Below are 21094 nucleotides of genomic sequence, written 5' to 3'. Positions count from 1 at the left end.
CAATGCTGAGACCAAGGTGTCTTTATTTAGACAGGGAGTCAATGCTGAGACCAAGGTGTCTTTATTTAGACAGGGAGTCAATGCTGAAACCAAGGTGTCTTTATTTAGACAGGGAGTCAATGCTGAGACCAAGGTGTCTTTATTTAGACAGGGAGTCAATGCTGAGACCAAGGTGTCTTTATTTAGACAGGGAGTCAATGTTGAGACCAAGGTGTCTTTATTTAGACAGGGAGTCAATGCTGAGACCAAGGTGTCTTTATTTAGACAGGGAGTCAATGCTGAGACCAAGGTGTCTTTATTTAGACAGGGAGTCAATGCTGAGAACAAGGTGTCTTTATTTAGACAGGGAGTCAATGTTGAGACCAAGGTGTCTTTATTTAGACAGGGAGTCAATGCTGAGACCAAGGTGTCTTTATTTAGACAGACAGTCAATGCTGAGACCAAGGTGTCTTTATTTAGACAGACAGTCAATGCTGAGAGCAAGGTGTCTTTATTTAGACAGGGAGTCAATGCTGAGACCAAGGTGTCTTTATTTAGACAGGGAATCAATGTTGAGACCAAGGTGTCTTTATTTAGACAGGGAGTCAATGCTGAGACCAAAGTGTGTTTATTTAGACAGGGAGTCAATGCTGAGACCAAGGTGTCTTTATTTAGACAGACAGTCAATGCTGAGACCAAGGTGTCTTTATTTAGACAGGGAGTCAATGCTGAGACCAAGGTGTCTTTATTTAGACAGGGAGTCAATGCTGAGACCAAGGTGTCTTTATTTAGACAGGGAGTCAATGCTGAGACCAAGGTGTCTTTATTTAGACAGTCAGTGCTGAGACCAAGGTGTCTTTATTTAGACAGGGAGTCAATGCTGAGACCAAGGTGTCTTTATTTAGACAGGGAGTCAATGCTGAGACCAAGGTGTCTTTATTTAGACAGGGAGTCAATGCTGAGACCAAGGTGTCTTTATTTAGACAGGGAGTCAATGCTGAGACCAAGGTGTCTTTATTTAGACAGGGAGTCAATGCTGAGACCAAGGTGTCTTTATTTAGACAGGGAGTCAATGCTGAGACCAAGGTGTCTTTATTTAGACAGGAGTCAATGCTGAGACCAAGGTGTCTTTATTTAGACAGGGAGTCAATGCTGAGACCAAGGTGTCTTTATTTAGACAGGGAGTCAATGCTGAGACCAAGGTGTCTTTATTTAGACAGGGAGTCAATGCTGAGACCAAGGTGTCTTTATTTAGACAGACAGTCAATGCTGAGACCAAGGTGTCTTTATTTAGACAGACAGTCAATGCTGAGACCAAGGTGTCTTTATTTAGACAGACAGTCAATGCTGAGACCAAGGTGTCTTTATTTAGACAGGGAGTCAGTGCTGAGACCAAGGTGTCTTTATTTAGACAGACAGTCAATGCTGAGACCAAGGTGTCTTTATTTAGACAGGTAGTCAATGCTGAGACCAAGGTGTCTTTATTTAGACAGGGAGTCAATGCTGAGACCAAGGTGTCTTTATTTAGACAGGGAGTCAATGCTGAGACCAAGGTGTCTTTATTTAGAAAGGGAGTCAATGCTGAGACCAAGGTGTCTTTATTTAGACAGGGAGTCAATGCTGAGACCAAGGTGTCTTTATTTAGACAGTCAGTGCTGAGACCAAGGTGTCTTTATTTAGACAGGGAGTCAATGCTGAGACCAAGGTGTCTTTATTTAGACAGGGAGTCAATGCTGAGACCAAGGTGTCTTTATTTAGACAGGGAGTCAATGCTGAGACCAAGGTGTCTTTATTTAGACAGGGAGTCAATGCTGAGACCAAGGTGTCTTTATTTAGACAGGGAGTCAATGCTGAGACCAAGGTGTCTTTATTTAGACAGGGAGTCAATGCTGAGACCAAGGTGTCTTTATTTAGACAGGAGTCAATGCTGAGACCAAGGTGTCTTTATTTAGACAGGGAGTCAATGCTGAGACCAAGGTGTCTTTATTTAGACAGGGAGTCAATGCTGAGACCAAGGTGTCTTTATTTAGACAGGGAGTCAATGCTGAGACCAAGGTGTCTTTATTTAGACAGACAGTCAATGCTGAGACCAAGGTGTCTTTATTTAGACAGACAGTCAATGCTGAGACCAAGGTGTCTTTATTTAGACAGACAGTCAATGCTGAGACCAAGGTGTCTTTATTTAGACAGGGAGTCAATGCTGAGACCAAGGTGTCTTTATTTAGACAGGAGTCAATGCTGAGACCAAGGTGTCTTTATTTAGACAGGGAGTCAATGCTGAGACCAAGGTGTCTTTATTTAGACAGGGAGTCAGTGCTGAGACCAAGGTGTCTTTATTTAGACAGGGAGTCAATGCTGAGACCAAGGTGTCTTTATTTAGACAGGGAGTCAATGCTGAGACCAAGGTGTCTTTATTTAGACAGACAGTCAATGCTGAGACCAAGGTGTCTTTATTTAGACAGGGAGTCAATGCTGAGACCAAGGTGTCTTTATTTAGACAGACAGTCAATGCTGAGACCAAGGTGTCTTTATTTAGACAGGGAGTCAATGCTGAGACCAAGGTGTCTTTATTTAGACAGGGAGTCAATGCTGAGACCAAGGTGTCTTTTTTTAGACAGGGAGTCAATGCTGAGACCAAGGTGTCTTTATTTAGACAGAGAGTCAATGCTGAGACCAAGGTGTCTTTATTTAGACAGGGAGTCAATGCTGAGACCAAGGTGTCTTTATTTAGACAGGGAGTCAATGCTGAGACCAAGGTGTCTTTATTTAGACAGGGAGTCAATGCTGAAACCAAGGTGTCTTTATTTAGACAGGGAGTCAATGCTGAGACCAAGGTGTCTTTATTTAGACAGGGAGTCAATGCTGAGACCAAGGTGTCTTTATTTAGACAGGGAGTCAATGTTGAGACCAAGGTGTCTTTATTTAGACAGGGAGTCAATGCTGAGACCAAGGTGTCTTTATTTAGACAGGGAGTCAATGCTGAGACCAAGGTGTCTTTATTTAGACAGGGAGTCAATGCTGAGAACAAGGTGTCTTTATTTAGACAGGGAGTCAATGTTGAGACCAAGGTGTCTTTATTTAGACAGGGAGTCAATGCTGAGACCAAGGTGTCTTTATTTAGACAGACAGTCAATGCTGAGACCAAGGTGTCTTTATTTAGACAGACAGTCAATGCTGAGAGCAAGGTGTCTTTATTTAGACAGGGAGTCAATGCTGAGACCAAGGTGTCTTTATTTAGACAGGGAATCAATGTTGAGACCAAGGTGTCTTTATTTAGACAGGGAGTCAATGCTGAGACCAAAGTGTGTTTATTTAGACAGGGAGTCAATGCTGAGACCAAGGTGTCTTTATTTAGACAGACAGTCAATGCTGAGACCAAGGTGTCTTTATTTAGACAGGGAGTCAATGCTGAGACCAAGGTGTCTTTATTTAGACAGGGAGTCAATGCTGAGACCAAGGTGTCTTTATTTAGACAGGGAGTCAATGCTGAGACCAAGGTGTCTTTATTTAGACAGTCAGTGCTGAGACCAAGGTGTCTTTATTTAGACAGGGAGTCAATGCTGAGACCAAGGTGTCTTTATTTAGACAGGGAGTCAATGCTGAGACCAAGGTGTCTTTATTTAGACAGGGAGTCAATGCTGAGACCAAGGTGTCTTTATTTAGACAGGGAGTCAATGCTGAGACCAAGGTGTCTTTATTTAGACAGGGAGTCAATGCTGAGACCAAGGTGTCTTTATTTAGACAGGGAGTCAATGCTGAGACCAAGGTGTCTTTATTTAGACAGGAGTCAATGCTGAGACCAAGGTGTCTTTATTTAGACAGGGAGTCAATGCTGAGACCAAGGTGTCTTTATTTAGACAGGGAGTCAATGCTGAGACCAAGGTGTCTTTATTTAGACAGGGAGTCAATGCTGAGACCAAGGTGTCTTTATTTAGACAGACAGTCAATGCTGAGACCAAGGTGTCTTTATTTAGACAGACAGTCAATGCTGAGACCAAGGTGTCTTTATTTAGACAGACAGTCAATGCTGAGACCAAGGTGTCTTTATTTAGACAGGGAGTCAATGCTGAGACCAAGGTGTCTTTATTTAGACAGGAGTCAATGCTGAGACCAAGGTGTCTTTATTTAGACAGGGAGTCAATGCTGAGACCAAGGTGTCTTTATTTAGACAGGGAGTCAATGCTGAGACCAAGGTGTCTTTATTTAGACAGGGAGTCAGTGCTGAGACCAAGGTGTCTTTATTTAGACAGGGAGTCAATGCTGAGACCAAGGTGTCTTTATTTAGACAGGGAGTCAATGCTGAGACCAAGGTGTCTTTATTTAGACAGACAGTCAATGCTGAGACCAAGGTGTCTTTATTTAGACAGGGAGTCAATGCTGAGACCAAGGTGTCTTTATTTAGACAGACAGTCAATGCTGAGACCAAGGTGTCTTTATTTAGACAGGGAGTCAATGCTGAGACCAAGGTGTCTTTATTTAGACAGGGAGTCAATGCTGAGACCAAGGTGTCTTTTTTTAGACAGGGAGTCAATGCTGAGACCAAGGTGTCTTTATTTAGACAGAGAGTCAATGCTGAGACCAAGGTGTCTTTATTTAGACAGGGAGTCAATGCTGAGACCAAGGTGTCTTTATTTAGACAGGGAGTCAATGCTGAGACCAAGGTGTCTTTATTTAGACAGGGAGTCAATGCTGAAACCAAGGTGTCTTTATTTAGACAGGGAGTCAATGCTGAGACCAAGGTGTCTTTATTTAGACAGGGAGTCAATGTTGAGACCAAGGTGTCTTTATTTAGACAGGGAGTCAATGCTGAGACCAAGGTGTCTTTATTTAGACAGGGAGTCAATGCTGAGACCAAGGTGTCTTTATTTAGACAGGGAGTCAATGCTGAGAACAAGGTGTCTTTATTTAGACAGGGAGTCAATGTTGAGACCAAGGTGTCTTTATTTAGACAGGGAGTCAATGCTGAGACCAAGGTGTCTTTATTTAGACAGACAGTCAATGCTGAGACCAAGGTGTCTTTATTTAGACAGACAGTCAATGCTGAGAGCAAGGTGTCTTTATTTAGACAGGGAGTCAATGCTGAGACCAAGGTGTCTTTATTTAGACAGGGAATCAATGTTGAGACCAAGGTGTCTTTATTTAGACAGGGAGTCAATGCTGAGACCAAAGTGTCTTTATTTAGACAGGGAGTCAATGCTGAGACCAAGGTGTCTTTATTTAGACAGACAGTCAATGCTGAGACCAAGGTGTCTTTATTTAGACAGGAGTCAATACTGAGACCAAGGTGTCTTTATTTAGACAGACAGTCAATGCTGAGACCAAGGTGTCTTTATTTAGACAGAGAGTCAATGCTGAGACCAAGGTGTCTTTATTTAGACAGGGAGTCAATGCTGAGACCAAGGTGTCTTTATTTAGACAGGGAGTCAATGCTGAGACCAAGGTGTCTTTATTTAGACAGGGAGTCAATGCTGAGACCAAGGTGTCTTTATTTAGACAGGGAGTCAATGCTGAGACCAAGGTGTCTTTATTTAGACAGACATTCAATGCTGAGACCAAGGTGTCTTTATTTAGACAGGGAGTCAATGCTGAGACCAAGGTGTCTTTATTTAGACAGACAGTCAATGCTGAGACCAAGGTGTCTTTATTTAGACAGGGAATCAATGCTGAGACCAAAGTGTCTTTATTTAGACAGACAGTCAATGCTGAGACCAAGGTGTCTTTATTTAGACAGACAGTCAATGCTGAGACCAAGGTGTCTTTATTTAGACAGACAGTCAATGCTGAGACCAAGGTGTCTTTATTTAGACAGACAGTCAATGCTGAGACCAAGGTGTCTTTATTTAGACAAACAGTCAATGCTGAGACCAAGGTGTCTTTATTTAGACAGACAGTCAATGCTGAGACCAAGGTGTCTTTATTTAGACAGGGAGTCAATGCTGAGACCAAGGTGTCTTTATTTAGACAGGCAGTCAATGCTGAGACCAAGGTGTCTTTATTTAGACAGACAGTCAATGCTGAGACCAAGGTGTCTTTATTTAGACAGACAGTCAATGCTGAGACCAAGGTGTCTTTATTTAGACAGGGAGTCAATGCTGAGACCAATGTGTCTTTATTTAGACAGGGAGTCAGTGCTGAGACCAAGGTGTCTTTATTTAGACAGACAGTCAATGCTGAGACCAAGGTGTCTTTATTTAGACAGGGAGTCAATGCTGAGACCAAGGTGTCTTTATTTAGACAGGGAGTCAATGCTGAGACCAAGGTGTCTTTATTTAGACAGGGAGTCAATGCTGAGACCAAGGTGTCTTTATTTAGACAGGGAGTCAATGCTGAGACCAAGGTGTCTTTATTTAGACAGTCAGTGCTGAGACCAAGGTGTCTTTATTTAGACAGGGAGTCAATGCTGAGACCAAGGTGTCTTTATTTAGACAGGGAGTCAATGCTGAGACCAAGGTGTCTTTATTTAGACAGTCAGTGCTGAGACCAAGGTGTCTTTATTTAGACAGGGAGTCAATGCTGAGACCAAGGTGTCTTTATTTAGACAGGGAGTCAATGCTGAGACCAAGGTGTCTTTATTTAGACAGTCAGTGCTGAGACCAAGGTGTCTTTATTTAGACAGGAGTCAATGCTGAGACCAAGGTGTCTTTATTTAGACAGGGAGTCAATGCTGAGACCAAGGTGTCTTTATTTAGACAGGGAGTCAATGCTGAGACCAAGGTGTCTTTATTTAGACAGGGAGTCAATGCTGAGACCAAGGTGTCTTTATTTAGACAGGGAGTCAATGCTGAGACCAAGGTGTCTTTATTTAGACAGGGAGTCAATGCTGAGACCAAGGTGTCTTTATTTAGACAGGGAGTCAATGCTGAGACCAAGGTGTCTTTATTTAGACAGACAGTCAATGCTGAGACCAAGGTGTCTTTATTTAGACAGACAGTCAATGCTGAGACCAAGGTGTCTTTATTTAGACAGACAGTCAATGCTGAGACCAAGGTGTCTTTATTTAGACAGGGAGTCAATGCTGAGACCAAGGTGTCATTTAGTGCTGAGACCAAGGTGTCTTTATTTAGACAGACAGTCAATGCTGAGACCAAGGTGTCTTTATTTAGACAGAGAGTCAATGCTGAGACCAAGGTGTCTTTATTTAGACAGGGAGTCAATGCTGAGACCAAGGTGTCTTTATTTAGACAGGGAGTCAATGCTGAGACCAAGGTGTCTTTATTTAGACAGGGAGTCAATGCTGAGACCAAGGTGTCTTTATTTAGACAGTCAGTGCTGAGACCAAGGTGTCTTTATTTAGACAGGGAGTCAATGTTGAGACCAAGGTGTCTTTATTTAGACAGGGAGTCAATGCTGAGACCAAGGTGTCTTTATTTAGACAGACAGTCAATGCTGAGACCAAGGTGTCCTTATTTAGACAGGGAGTCAATGCTGAGACCAAGGTGTCTTTATTTAGACAGGGAGTCAATGCTGAGACCAAGGTGTCTTTATTTAGACAGGGAGTCAATGCTGAGACCAAGGTGTCTTTATTTAGACAGACAGTCAATGCTGAGACCAAGGTGTCTTTATTTAGACAGGGAGTCAATGCTGAGACCAAGGTGTCTTTATTTAGACAGACAGTCAATGCTGAGACCAAGGTGTCTTTATTTAGACAGACAGTCAGTGCTGAGACCAAGGTGTCTTTATTTAGACAGACAGTCAGTGCTGAGACCAAGGTGTCTTTATTTAGACAGACAGTCAATGCTGAGACCAAGGTGTCTTTATTTAGACAGACAGTCAGTGCTGAGACCAAGGTGTCTTTATTTAGACAGGGAGTCAATGCTGAGACCAAGGTGTCTTTATTTAGACAGGGAGTCAATGCTGAGACCAAGGTGTCTTTATTTAGACAGACAGTCAATGCTGAGACCAAGGTGTCTTTATTTAGACAGACAGTCAGTGCTGAGACCAAGGTGTCTTTATTTAGACAGGGAGTCAGTGCTGAGACCAAGGTGTCTTTATTTAGACAGGGAGACAATGCTGAGACCAAGGTGTCTTTATTTAGACAGGGAGTCAATGCTGAGACCAAGGTGTCTTTATTTAGACAGGGAGTCAATGCTGAGACCAAGGTGTCTTTATTTAGACAGACAGTCAATGCTGAGACCAAGGTGTCTTTATTTAGACAGACAGTCAATGCTGAGACCAAGGTGTCTTTATTCAGACAGACAGTCAATGCTGAGACCAAGGTGTCTTTATTTAGACAGACAGTCAATGCTGAGACCAAGGTGTCTTTATTTAGACAGACAGTCAATGCTGAGACCAAGGTGTCTTTATTTAGACAGGGAGTCAATGCTGAGACCAAGGTGTCTTTATTTAGACAGGGAGTCAATGCTGAGACCAAGGTGTCTTTATTTAGACAGGGAGTCAATGCTGAGACCAAGGTGTCTTTATTTAGACAGACAGTCAATGCTGAGACCAAGGTGTCTTTATTTAGACAGACAGTCAATGCTGAGACCAAGGTGTCTTTATTTAGACAGAGAGTCAATGCTGAGACCAAGGTCTCTGTTCCAGATTGATAAAATAAAATGCACATTATTTATACACACCAATACATGAAAACATTTGTTCCACCATGAAATATATTGAGGCAAAAATGACAGACAGTTGTCCAAAAATGAGCTCAATATAACTGAATTTATTGATCGTTTCAATGTACTTCGATGTGATGTAATTATACAGGCCGATGCTGTACTGCAGGGATGTAATGAGGTCATTTGAAGCATCGTTTCTTCCATCGCGTGTTTGGAACAATTAAAGACATCGGCAACTTTGTATTCTGTCGTCAACTCCGTTCTGAAGTTACCTGGTGGGCACCGTCAGGCAGAGATAAACATCTTGATTTATGTTCAGTGAGATCTGAGTATACAGTGTAAAACATCTAACAACGCACTTAGCTGACATTTGTTTGTTTTTTAAACAAGCGTTTTCAAGTACGTTAATATAATGATGGTTTTGGGAAACAGCGAAGGAGATTTAATGATGCTCCTAACGAAGGTTTTAAATAGTCTTACGATGCTTCTGAGAAATCAGTCTCTCTGGGTCTCCTGTACTCTCACCCAGAGGATTATAGTTGTATCCTAAATGGCACCTCTCTCTCCCTCCCTGCTAGAGGCACCTCTCTCTCCCTCCCTGCTAGAGGCACCTCTCTCTCCCTCCCTGCTAGAGGCACGTCTCTCTCCCTCCCTGCTAGAGGCACCTCTCTCTCCCTCCCTGCTAGAGGCACCTCTCTCTCCCTCCCTGCTAGAGGCACCTCTCTCTCCCTCCCTGCTAGAGGCACCTCTCTCCCTCACTGCTAGAGGCACGTCTCTCTCCCTCCCTGCTAGAGGCACCTCTCTCTCCCTCCCTGCTAGAGGCACGTCTCTCTCCCTCCCTGCTAGAGGCACGTCTCTCTCCCTCCCTGCTAGAGGCACCTCTCTCTCCCTCCCTGCTAGAGGCACCTCTCTCTCCCTCCATGCTAGAGGCACCTCTCTCCCTTACTGCTAGAGGCACGTCTCTCTCCCTCCCTGCTACAGGCACCTCTCTCTCCCTCCCTGCTAGAGGCACCTCTCTCTCCCTCCCTGCTAGAGGCACGTCTCTCTCCCTCACTGCTAGAGGCACCTCTCTCTCCCTCCCTGCTAGAGGCACCTCTCTCTCCCTCCCTGCTAGAGGCACCTCTCTCTCCCTCCCTGCTAGAGGCACCTCTCTCCCCTCCCTGCTAGAGGCACGTCTCTCTCCTCCCTGCTAGAGGCACCTCTCTCTCCCTCCCTGCTAGAGGCACCTCTCTCTCCCTCCCTGCTAGAGGCACCTCTCTCTCCCTCCCTGCTAGAGGCACCTCTCTCTCCCTCCCTGCTAGAGGCACCTCTCTCTCCCTCCCTGCTAGAGGCACCTCTCTCTCCCTCCCTGCTAGAGGCACCTCTCTCTCCCTCCCTGCTAGAGGCACCTCTCTCTCCCTCCCTGCTAGAGGCACGTCTCTCTCCTCACTGCTAGAGGCACCTCTCTCTCCTCCCTGCTAGAGGCACCTCTCTCTCCCTCCCTGCTAGAGGCACCTCTCTCTCCCTCCCTGCTAGAGGCACCTCTCTCCCCTCCCTGCTAGAGGCACCTCTCTCTCCCTCCCTGCTAGAGGCACGTCTCTCTCCCTCCCTGCTAGAGGCACCTCTCTCTCCCTCCTCTCACACTTCATCGGCTTCGATTAATAAAGTAGTTAAAAAAATACTACTTTTCTTTTTTTCTCACTCAGATCGGGTCTGGATCCAGCCATGTCTATATGGAACGGGTCTAGTTGTCCTCAGTCTCTATATTAAACAGAATAATTGATGCACTTCGGGTCCGGATGGGACAGCCCCAGGTCCAGTTTGGAACAGGTCCAACCTTTTGAACCCGTGAAGACCTCTAGTCTGAGGGGCTGTGATTGGCTAGATGATTCTTCACTCTCTGGCATCACCATGGTAATGAGGGGCTCTGATTGGCTAGTTGCCTCTTTGCTCTCTGGTGTCCCAATTGTGACGAGGGCGGGGCTTGGGCAACGCGGCTTTGGAAGAGGGTCAGTTGATCGAGCAGTGGGAGGGGCATGTCTCTGATGACCAATGGAAGGTCTTCATGGAGCAGAGGGTAGATGACCACAGAGAGGGCCGGACGCTCCACAGAGAACCTAGAGGAAGGAGAGGGCTTCATTATATAGAACTATCCTCATATAGAACTACCCTCATATTAGAACTGCCCTCATATTAGAACTGCCCTCATATTAGAACTATAATCATTATATAGAACTATAATCATTATATAGAACTATCCTCATTATATAGAACTATCCTCATTATATAGAACTATCCTCATTATATAGAACTATCCTCATTATATAGAACTATCCTGATTATATAGAACTGCCCTCATATAGAACTATAATCATTATATAGAACTATCCTCATTATATAGAACTGCCCTCATATTAGAACTGCCCTCATATTAGAACTGCCCTCATATTAGAACTACCCTCATATTAGAACTACCCTCATATTAGAACTGCCCTCATATTAGAACTGCCCTCATATTAGAACTGCCCTCATATTAGAACTGCCCTCATATTAGAACTACCCTCATATTAGAACTGCCCTCATATTAGAACTACCCTCATATTAGAACTATCCTCATTATATAGAACTATCCTCATTATATAGAACTATCCTCATTATATAGAACTACCCTCATATTAGAACTATAATCATTATATAGAACTATCCTCATTATATAGAACTATCCTCATTATATAGAACTATCCTCATTATATAGAACTATCCTCACATAGAACTATCCTCACATAGAACTATCCTCACATAGAACTATCCTCACATAGAACTATCCTCACATAGAACTATCCTCACATAGAACTATCAGTATATAGAACTATCCTCATATAGAACTATCCTCATATAGAACTATCCTCACATAGAACTATCCTCACATAGAACTATCCTCACATAGAACTATCCTCACATAGAACTATCAGTATATAGAACTATCCTCATATAGAACTATCCTCACATAGAACTATCCTCACATAGAACTATCAGTATATAGAACTATCCTCATATAGAACTATCCTCATATTAGAACTACCCTCATATTAGAACTACCCTCATATTAGAACTGCCCTCATATTAGAACTACCCTCATATAGAACTATCCTCATATTAGAACTGCCCTCATATTAGAACTGCCCTCATATTAGAACTGCCCTCATATTAGAACTGCCCTCATATTAGAACTGCCCTCATATTAGAACTACCCTCATATTAGAACTGCCCTCATATTAGAACTACCCTCATATTAGAACTGCCCTCATATTAGAACTATAATCATTATATAGAACTATCCTCATTATATAGAACTACCCTCATATTAGAACTGCCCTCATATTAGAACTATCCTCATTATATAGAACTACCCTCATATTAGAACTGCCCTCATATAGAAATATCCTCATTATATAGAACTATCCTCATATTAGAACTGCCCTCATATTAGAACTGCCCTCATATTAGAACTACCCTCATATTAGAACTATCCTCATATTAGAACTGCCCTCATATTAGAACTGCCCTCATATTAGAACTGCCCTCATATTAGAACTACCCTCATATTAGAACTACCCTCATATTAGAACTGCCCTCATATTAGAACTGCCCTCATATTAGAACTACCCTCATATTAGAACTACCCTCATATTAGAACTGCCCTCATATTAGAACTACCCTCATATTAGAACTGCCCTCATATTAGAACTATAATCATTATATAGAACTATCCTCATTATATAGAACTACCCTCATATTAGAACTGCCCTCATATTAGAACTATCCTCATTATATAGAACTACCCTCATATTAGAACTGCCCTCATATAGAACTATCCTCATTATATAGAACTATCCTCATTATATAGAACTATCCTGATTATATAGAACTGCCCTCATATAGAACTATAATCATTATATAGAACTATCCTCATTATATAGAACTGCCCTCATATTAGAACTGCCCTCATATTAGAACTGCCCTCATATTAGAACTGCCCTCATATTAGAACTGCCCTCATATTAGAACTGCCCTCATATTAGAACTACCCTCATATTAGAACTACCCTCATATTAGAACTACCCTCATATTAGAACTACCCTCATATTAGAACTATAATCATTATATAGAACTATCCTCATTATATAGAACTATCCTCATTATATAGAACTACCCTCATATTAGAACTATAATCATTATATAGAACTATCCTCATTATATAGAACTATCCTCATTATATAGAACTATCCTCATTATATAGAACTATCCTCACATAGAACTATCCTCACATAGAACTATCCTCACATAGAACTATCCTCACATAGAACTATCCTCACATAGAACTATCCTCACATAGAACTATCAGTATATAGAACTATCCTCATATAGAACTATCCTCATATAGAACTATCCTCACATAGAACTATCCTCACATAGAACTATCCTCACATAGAACTATCCTCACATAGAACTATCAGTATATAGAACTATCCTCATATAGAACTATCCTCACATAGAACTATCCTCACATAGAACTATCAGTATATAGAACTATCCTCATATAGAACTATCCTCATATTAGAACTACCCTCATATTAGAACTACCCTCATATTAGAACTGCCCTCATATTAGAACTACCCTCATATTAGAACTGCCCTCATATTAGAACTGCCCTCATATTAGAACTACCCTCATATTAGAACTACCCTCATATTAGAACTACCCTCATATTAGAACTGCCCTCATATTAGAACTGCCCTCATATTAGAACTACCCTCATATTAGAACTGCCCTCATATTAGAACTATAATCATTATATAGAACTATCCTCATTATATAGAACTACCCTCATATTAGAACTGCCCTCATATTAGAACTATCCTCATTATATAGAACTACCCTCATATTAGAACTGCCCTCATATAGAAATATCCTCATATTAGAACTGCCCTCATATTAGAACTGCCCTCATATTAGAACTGCCCTCATATTAGAACTGCCCTCATTATATAGAACTACCCTCATATTAGAACTGCCCTCATATTAGAACTACCCTCATATTAGAACTATAATCATTATATAGAAATATCCTCATATTAGAACTACCCTCATATTAGAACTACCCTCATATTAGAACTGCCCTCATATTAGAACTGCCCTCATATAGAAATATCCTCATATTAGAACTACCCTCATATTAGAACTGCCCTCATATTAGAACTACCCTCATATTAGAACTGCCCTCATATTAGAACTACCCTCATATTAGAACTACCCTCATATTAGAACTACCCTCATATTAGAACTACCCTCATATTAGAACTACCCTCATATTAGAACTACCCTCATATTAGAACTATAATCATTATATAGAACTATCCTCATTATATAGAACTACCCTCATATTAGAACTGCCCTCATATTAGAACTGCCCTCATATTAGAACTGCCCTCATATTAGAACTGCCCTCATATTAGAACTGCCCTCATATTAGAACTACCCTCATATTAGAACTGCCCTCATATAGAAATATCCTCATATTAGAACTGCCCTCATATAGAAATATCCTCATATTAGAACTGCCCTCATATAGAAATATCCTCATATTAGAACTGCCCTCATATAGAAATATCCTCATATTAGAACTGCCCTCATATTAGAACTGCCCTCATATTAGAACTACCCTCATATTAGAACTACCCTCATATTAGAACTGCCCTCATATTAGAACTGCCCTCATATAGAAATATCCTCATATTAGAACTACCCTCATATTAGAACTACCCTCATATTAGAACTACCCTCATATTAGAACTGCCCTCATATTAGAACTGCCCTCATATAGAAATATCCTCATATTAGAACTACCCTCATATTAGAACTGCCCTCATATTAGAACTGCCCTCATATTAGAACTATAATCATTATATAGAACTATCCTCATTATATAGAACTACCCTCATATTAGAACTGCCCTCATATAGAAATATCCTCATTATATAGAACTACCCTCATATTAGAACTGCCCTCATATAGAAATATCCTCATATTAGAACTGCCCTCATATTAGAACTGCCCTCATATTAGAACTGCCCTCATATTAGAACTGCCCTCATATTAGAACTGCCCTCATATTAGAACTACCCTCATATTAGAACTACCCTCATATTAGAACTGCCCTCATATTAGAACTGCCCTCATATTAGAACTGCCCTCATATTAGAACTGCCCTCATATTAGAACTGCCCTCATATTAGAACTGCCCTCATATTAGAACTACCCTCATATAGAACTACCCTCATATTAGAACTACCCTCATATTAGAACTGCCCTCATATTAGAACTACCCTCATATTAGAACTACCCTCATATTAGAACTGCCCTCATATTAGAACTGCCCTCATATTAGAACTGCCCTCATATTAGAACTACCCTCATATTAGAACTACCCTCATATTAGAACTGCCCTCATATTAGAACTACCCTCATATTAGAACTATAATCATTATATAGAACTATCCTCATATTAGAACTACCCTCATATTAGAACTACCCTCATATTAGAACTACCCTCATATTAGAACTATAATCATTATATAGAAATATCCTCATATTAGAACTACCCTCATATTAGAACTACCCTCATATTAGAACTACCCTCATATTAGAACTATAATCATTATATAGAAATATCCTCATATTAGAACTACCCTCATATTAGAACTACCCTCATATTAGAACTACCCTCATATTAGAACTGCCCTCATATTAGAACTACCCTCATATTAGAACTGCCCTCATATTAGAACTACCCTCATATTAGAACTACCCTCATATTAGAACTATAATCATTATATAGAAATATCCTCATATTAGAACTACCCTCATATTAGAACTACCCTCATATTAGAACTACCCTCATATTAGAACTGCCCTCATATTAGAACTACCCTCATATTAGAACTATAATCATTATATAGAAATATCCTCATATTAGAACTACCCTCATATTAGAACTACCCTCATATTAGAACTGCCCTCATATTAGAACTACCCTCATATTAGAACTGCCCTCATATTAGAACTACCCTCATATTAGAACTATAATCATTATATAGAAATATCCTCATATTAGAACTACCCTCATATTAGAACTACCCTCATATTAGAACTGCCCTCATATTAGAACTACCCTCATATTAGAACTACCCTCATATTAGAACTATAATCATTATATAGAAATATCCTCATATTAGAACTACCCTCATATTAGAACTACCCTCATATTAGAACTACCCTCATATTAGAACTGCCCTCATATTAGAACTACCCTCATATTAGAACTATAATCATTATATAGAAATATCCTCATATTAGAACTACCCTCATATTAGAACTACCCTCATATTAGAACTGCCCTCATATTAGAACTACCCTCATATTAGAACTATAATCATTATATAGAAATATCCTCATATTAGAACTACCCTCATATTAGAACTACCCTCATATTAGAACTACCCTCATATTAGAACTATAATCATTATATAGAACTACCCTCATATTAGAACTATCCTCATATTAGAACTGCCCTCATATTAGAACTGCCCTCATATTAGAACTGCCCTCATATTAGAACTGCCCTCATATAGAAATATCCTCATATTAGAACTGCCCTCATATTAGAACTACCCTCATATTAGAACTGCCCTCATATTAGAACTGCCCTCATATTAGAACTGCCCTCATATTAGAACTGCCCTCATATTAGAACTGCCCTCATATTAGAACTACCCTCATATTAGAACTACCCTCATATTAGAACTGCCCTCATATTAGAACTGCCCTCATATTAGAACTATAATCATTATATAGAACTGCCCTCATATTAGAACTGCCCTCATATTAGAACTGCCCTCATATTAGAACTGCCCTCATATAGAAATATCCTCATATTAGAACTGCCCTCATATTAGAACTATCCTCATATAGAACTGCCCTCATATTAGAACTATCCTCATATTAGAACTGCCCTCATATTAGAACTGCCCTCATATTAGAACTACCCTCATATTAGAACTACCCTCATATTAGAACTGCCCTCATATTAGAACTGCCCTCATATTAGAACTACCCTCATATTAGAACTATAATCATTATATAGAAATATCCTCATATTAGAACTGCCCTCATATTAGAACTACCCTCATATTAGAACTGCCCTCATATTAGAACTGCCCTCATATTAGAACTGCCCTCATATTAGAACTGCCCTCATATTAGAACTGCCCTCATATTAGAACTGCCCTCATATTAGAACTGCCCTCATATTAGAACTACCCTCATATAGAACTGCCCTCATATTAGAACTGCCCTCATATAGAACTGCCCTCATATTAGAACTGCCCTCATATTAGAACTGCCCTCATATTAGAACTGCCCTCATATTAGAACTGCCCTCATATTAGAACTGCCCTCATATTAGAACTACCCTCATATTAGAACTACCCTCATATTAGAACTGCCCTCATATTAGAACTACCCTCATATTAGAACTACCCTCATATTAGAACTGCCCTCATATTAGAACTGCCCTCATATAGAAATATCCTCATATTAGAACTGCCCTCATATTAGAACTACCCTCATATTAGAACTGCCCTCATATTAGAACTGCCCTCATATTAGAACTGCCCTCATATTAGAACTGCCCTCATATTAGAACTGCCCTCATATTAGAACTGCCCTCATATTAGAACTACCCTCATATTAGAACTGCCCTCATATTAGAACTACCCTCATATTAGAACTGCCCTCATATTAGAACTACCCTCATATTAGAACTACCCTCATATTAGAACTACCCTCATATTAGAACTACCCTCATATTAGAACTACCCTCATATTAGAACTACCCTCATATTAGAACTGCCCTCATATTAGAACTGCCCTCATATTAGAACTACCCTCATATTAGAACTACCCTCATATTAGAACTACCCTCATATTAGAACTACCCTCATATTAGAACTGCCCTCATATTAGAACTGCCCTCATATTAGAACTGCCCTCATATTAGAACTGCCCTCATATTAGAACTACCCTCATATTAGAACTGCCCTCATATTAGAACTACCCTCATATTAGAACTGCCCTCATATTAGAACTATAATCATTATATAGAACTATCCTCATTATATAGAACTATCCTCATTATATAGAACTACCCTCATTATATAGAACTATCCTCATTATATAGAACTATCCTCATTATATAGAACTATCCTCATTATATAGAACTATCCTCATTATATAGAACTATCCTCATTATATAGAACTATCCTCATTATATAGAACTATCCTCATTATATAGAACTATCCTCATTATATAGAACTATCCTCATTATATAGAACTATCCTCATTATATAGAACTATCCTCATTATATAGAACTACCCTCATTATATAGAACTATCCTCATTATATAGAACTATCCTCATTATATAGAACTATCCTCATTATATAGAACTATCCTCATTATATAGAACTATCCTCATTATATAGAACTATCCTCATTATATAGAACTATCCTCATTATATAGAACTATCCTCATTATATAGAACTATCCTCATTATATAGAACTATCCTCATTATATAGAACTATCCTCACATAGAACTATCAGTATATAGAACTATCCTCACATAGAACTATCCTCACATAGATCTATCCTCACAAAGAACTATCCTCACATAGAACTATCCTCATATAGAACTATCAGTATATAGAACTATCATCATACAGAACTATCATTAAAAATAACTATCATTATATAGAACTAACCTCATATAGAACTATATAGAAATATCCTCATATTAGAACTGCCCTCATATAGAAATATCCTCATATTAGAACTACCCTCATATTAGAACTGCCCTCATATTAGAACTGCCCTCATATTAGAACTGCCCTCATATTAGAACTATAATCATTATATAGAACTATCCTCATTATATAGAACTAACCTCATATAGAACTATATAGAAATATCCTCATATTAGAACTGCCCTCATATAGAAATATCCTCATATTAGAACTGCCCTCATATTAGAACTGCCCTCATATTAGAACTGCCCTCATATTAGAACTGCCCTCATATTAGAACTACCCTCATATTAGAACTACCCTCATATTAGAACTACCCTCATATTAGAACTACCCTCATATTAGAACTGCCCTCATATTAGAACTGCCCTCATATTAGAACTACCCTCATATTAGAACTACCCTCATATTAGAACTACCCTCATATTAGAACTACCCTCATATTAGAACTACCCTCATATTAGAACTATAATCATTATATAGAACTATCCTCATTATATAGAACTATCCTCATTATATAGAACTATCCTCATTATATAGAACTATCCTCATTATATAGAACTATCCTCATTATATAGAACTATCCTCATTATATAGAACTATCCTCACATAGAACTATCAGTATATAGAACTATCCTCACATAGAACTATCCTCACATAGATCTATCCTCACAAAGAACTATCCTCACAAAGAACTATCCTCATATAGAACTATCAGTATATAGAACTATCATCATACAGAACTATCATTAAAAATAACTATCATTATATAGAACTAACCTCATATAGAACTATCCTCATATAGAACTATCAGTATATAGGACTATCCTCATATAGAACTATCCTCATATAGAACTATCCTCATATAGAACTATCCTCATATTAGAAATACCCTCATATAGAACTATCCTCATATAGAACTATCATCACATAGAACTACCTTCACATAGAACTACCCTCACATAGAACTACCCTCACATAGAACTACCCTCACATAGAACTACCCTCACATAGAACTATCCTCACATAGAACTATCCTCACATAGAACTATCCTCACATAGAACTACCCTCACATAGAACTACCCTCACATAGAACTACCCTCACATAGAACTACCCTCACATAGAACTATCTTCATATAGAACTATCAGTATATAGAACTATCCTCATATAGAACTATCATTAAAAATAACTATCATCATATAGAGCTATCCTCATATAGAGCTATCCTCATATAGAGCATTCTCATATAGAGCTATCAGTATATAGAAATATCAGTATATAGAACTATCATTATATAGAACTATCAGTATATACAGACAGAGAGACAGACTCCCCACCGGTCAGACAGAGAGACAGACTCCCCACCGGTCAGACAGAGAGACTGACTCCCCACCGGTCAGACAGAGAGACAGACTCCCCACCGGTCAGACAGAGAGACAGACTCCCCACCGGTCAGACAGAGAGACAGACTCCCCACCGGTCAGACAGAGAGACAGACTCCCCACCGGTCAGACAGAGAGACAGACTCCCCACCGGTCAGACAGAGAGACAGACTCCCACCGGTCAGACAGAGAGACAGACTCCCCACCGGTCAGACAGAGAGACAGACTCCCCACCGGTCAGACAGAGAGACAGACTCCCCACCGGTCAGACAGAGAGACAGACTCCCCACCGGTCAGACAGAGAGACAGACTCCCCACCGGTCAGACAGAGAGACAGACTCCCCACCGGTCAGACAGAGAGACAGACTCCCCACCGGTCAGACAGAGAGACAGACTCCCCACCGGTCAGACAGAGAGACAGACTCCCACCGGCCAGACAGAGAGACAGACTCCCCACCGGTCAGACAGAGAGACAGACTCCCCACCCGGTCAGACAGAGAGACAGACTCCCCACCGGTCAGACAGAGAGACAGACTCCCCACCGGCCAGACAGAGAGACAGACTCCCCACCGGCCAGACAGAGAGACAGACTCCCCACCGGTCAGACAGAGAGACAGACTCCCCACCGGCCAGACAGAGAGACAGACTCCCCACCAGTCAGACAGAGAGACAGACTCCCCAGTCAGACAGAGAGACAGACTCCCCAGCCAGACAGAGAGACAGACTCCCCACCGGTCAGACAGAGAGACAGACTCCCCAGCCAGACAGAGAGACAGACTCCCCACCGGTCAGACAGAGAGACAGACTCCCCACCGGTCAGACAGAGAGACAGACTCCCCACCGGTCAGACAGAGAGACAGACTCCCCACCGGTCAGACAGAGAGACAGACTCCCCACCAGTCAGACAGAGAGACAGACTCCCCACCGGTCAGACAGAGAGACAGACTCCCCACCGGTCAGACAGAGAGACAGACTCCCCACCGGTCAGACAGAGAGACAGACTCCCCACCGGTCAGACAGAGAGACAGACTCCCCACCGGTCAGACAGAGAGACAGACTCCCCACCGGTCAGACAGAGAGACAGACTCCCCACCGGTCAGACAGAGAGACAGACTCCCCACCGGTCAGACAGAGAGACAGACTCCCCACCGGTCAGACAGAGAGACAGACTCCCCACCGGTCAGACAGAGAGACAGACTCCCCACCGGTCAGACAGAGAGACAGACTCCCCACCGGTCAGACAGAGAGACAGACTCCCCACCGGTCA

The 21094-nt window shown here is 41.0% G+C and overlaps 1 protein-coding gene across 1 annotated transcript in view; it reads right to left on the bottom strand.

The window, feature by feature from the left end:
• Window positions 1-10070: 10070 nt before the first annotated feature.
• LOC135530971 (F-box/LRR-repeat protein 18-like) overlaps window positions 10071-21094 on the bottom strand; it is a 30653-nt gene continuing 19629 nt past the window's right edge. The window contains exon 7 of the mRNA XM_064959144.1: window positions 10071-10636. Coding sequence (XP_064815216.1) covers window positions 10426-10636 — 211 coding nt within the window. The 3' untranslated portion in view covers window positions 10071-10425. The remainder of the gene's footprint in view (window positions 10637-21094) is intronic.

This window comes from Oncorhynchus masou, chromosome 5 (genome assembly GCF_036934945.1).
Source record: "Oncorhynchus masou masou isolate Uvic2021 chromosome 5, UVic_Omas_1.1, whole genome shotgun sequence".
In the NCBI taxonomy this organism is placed as follows: domain Eukaryota; kingdom Metazoa; phylum Chordata; class Actinopteri; order Salmoniformes; family Salmonidae; genus Oncorhynchus; species Oncorhynchus masou.
Note: the sequence above shows the minus strand (reverse complement) of the source record. Positions and strands in the feature narration are given on the sequence as shown.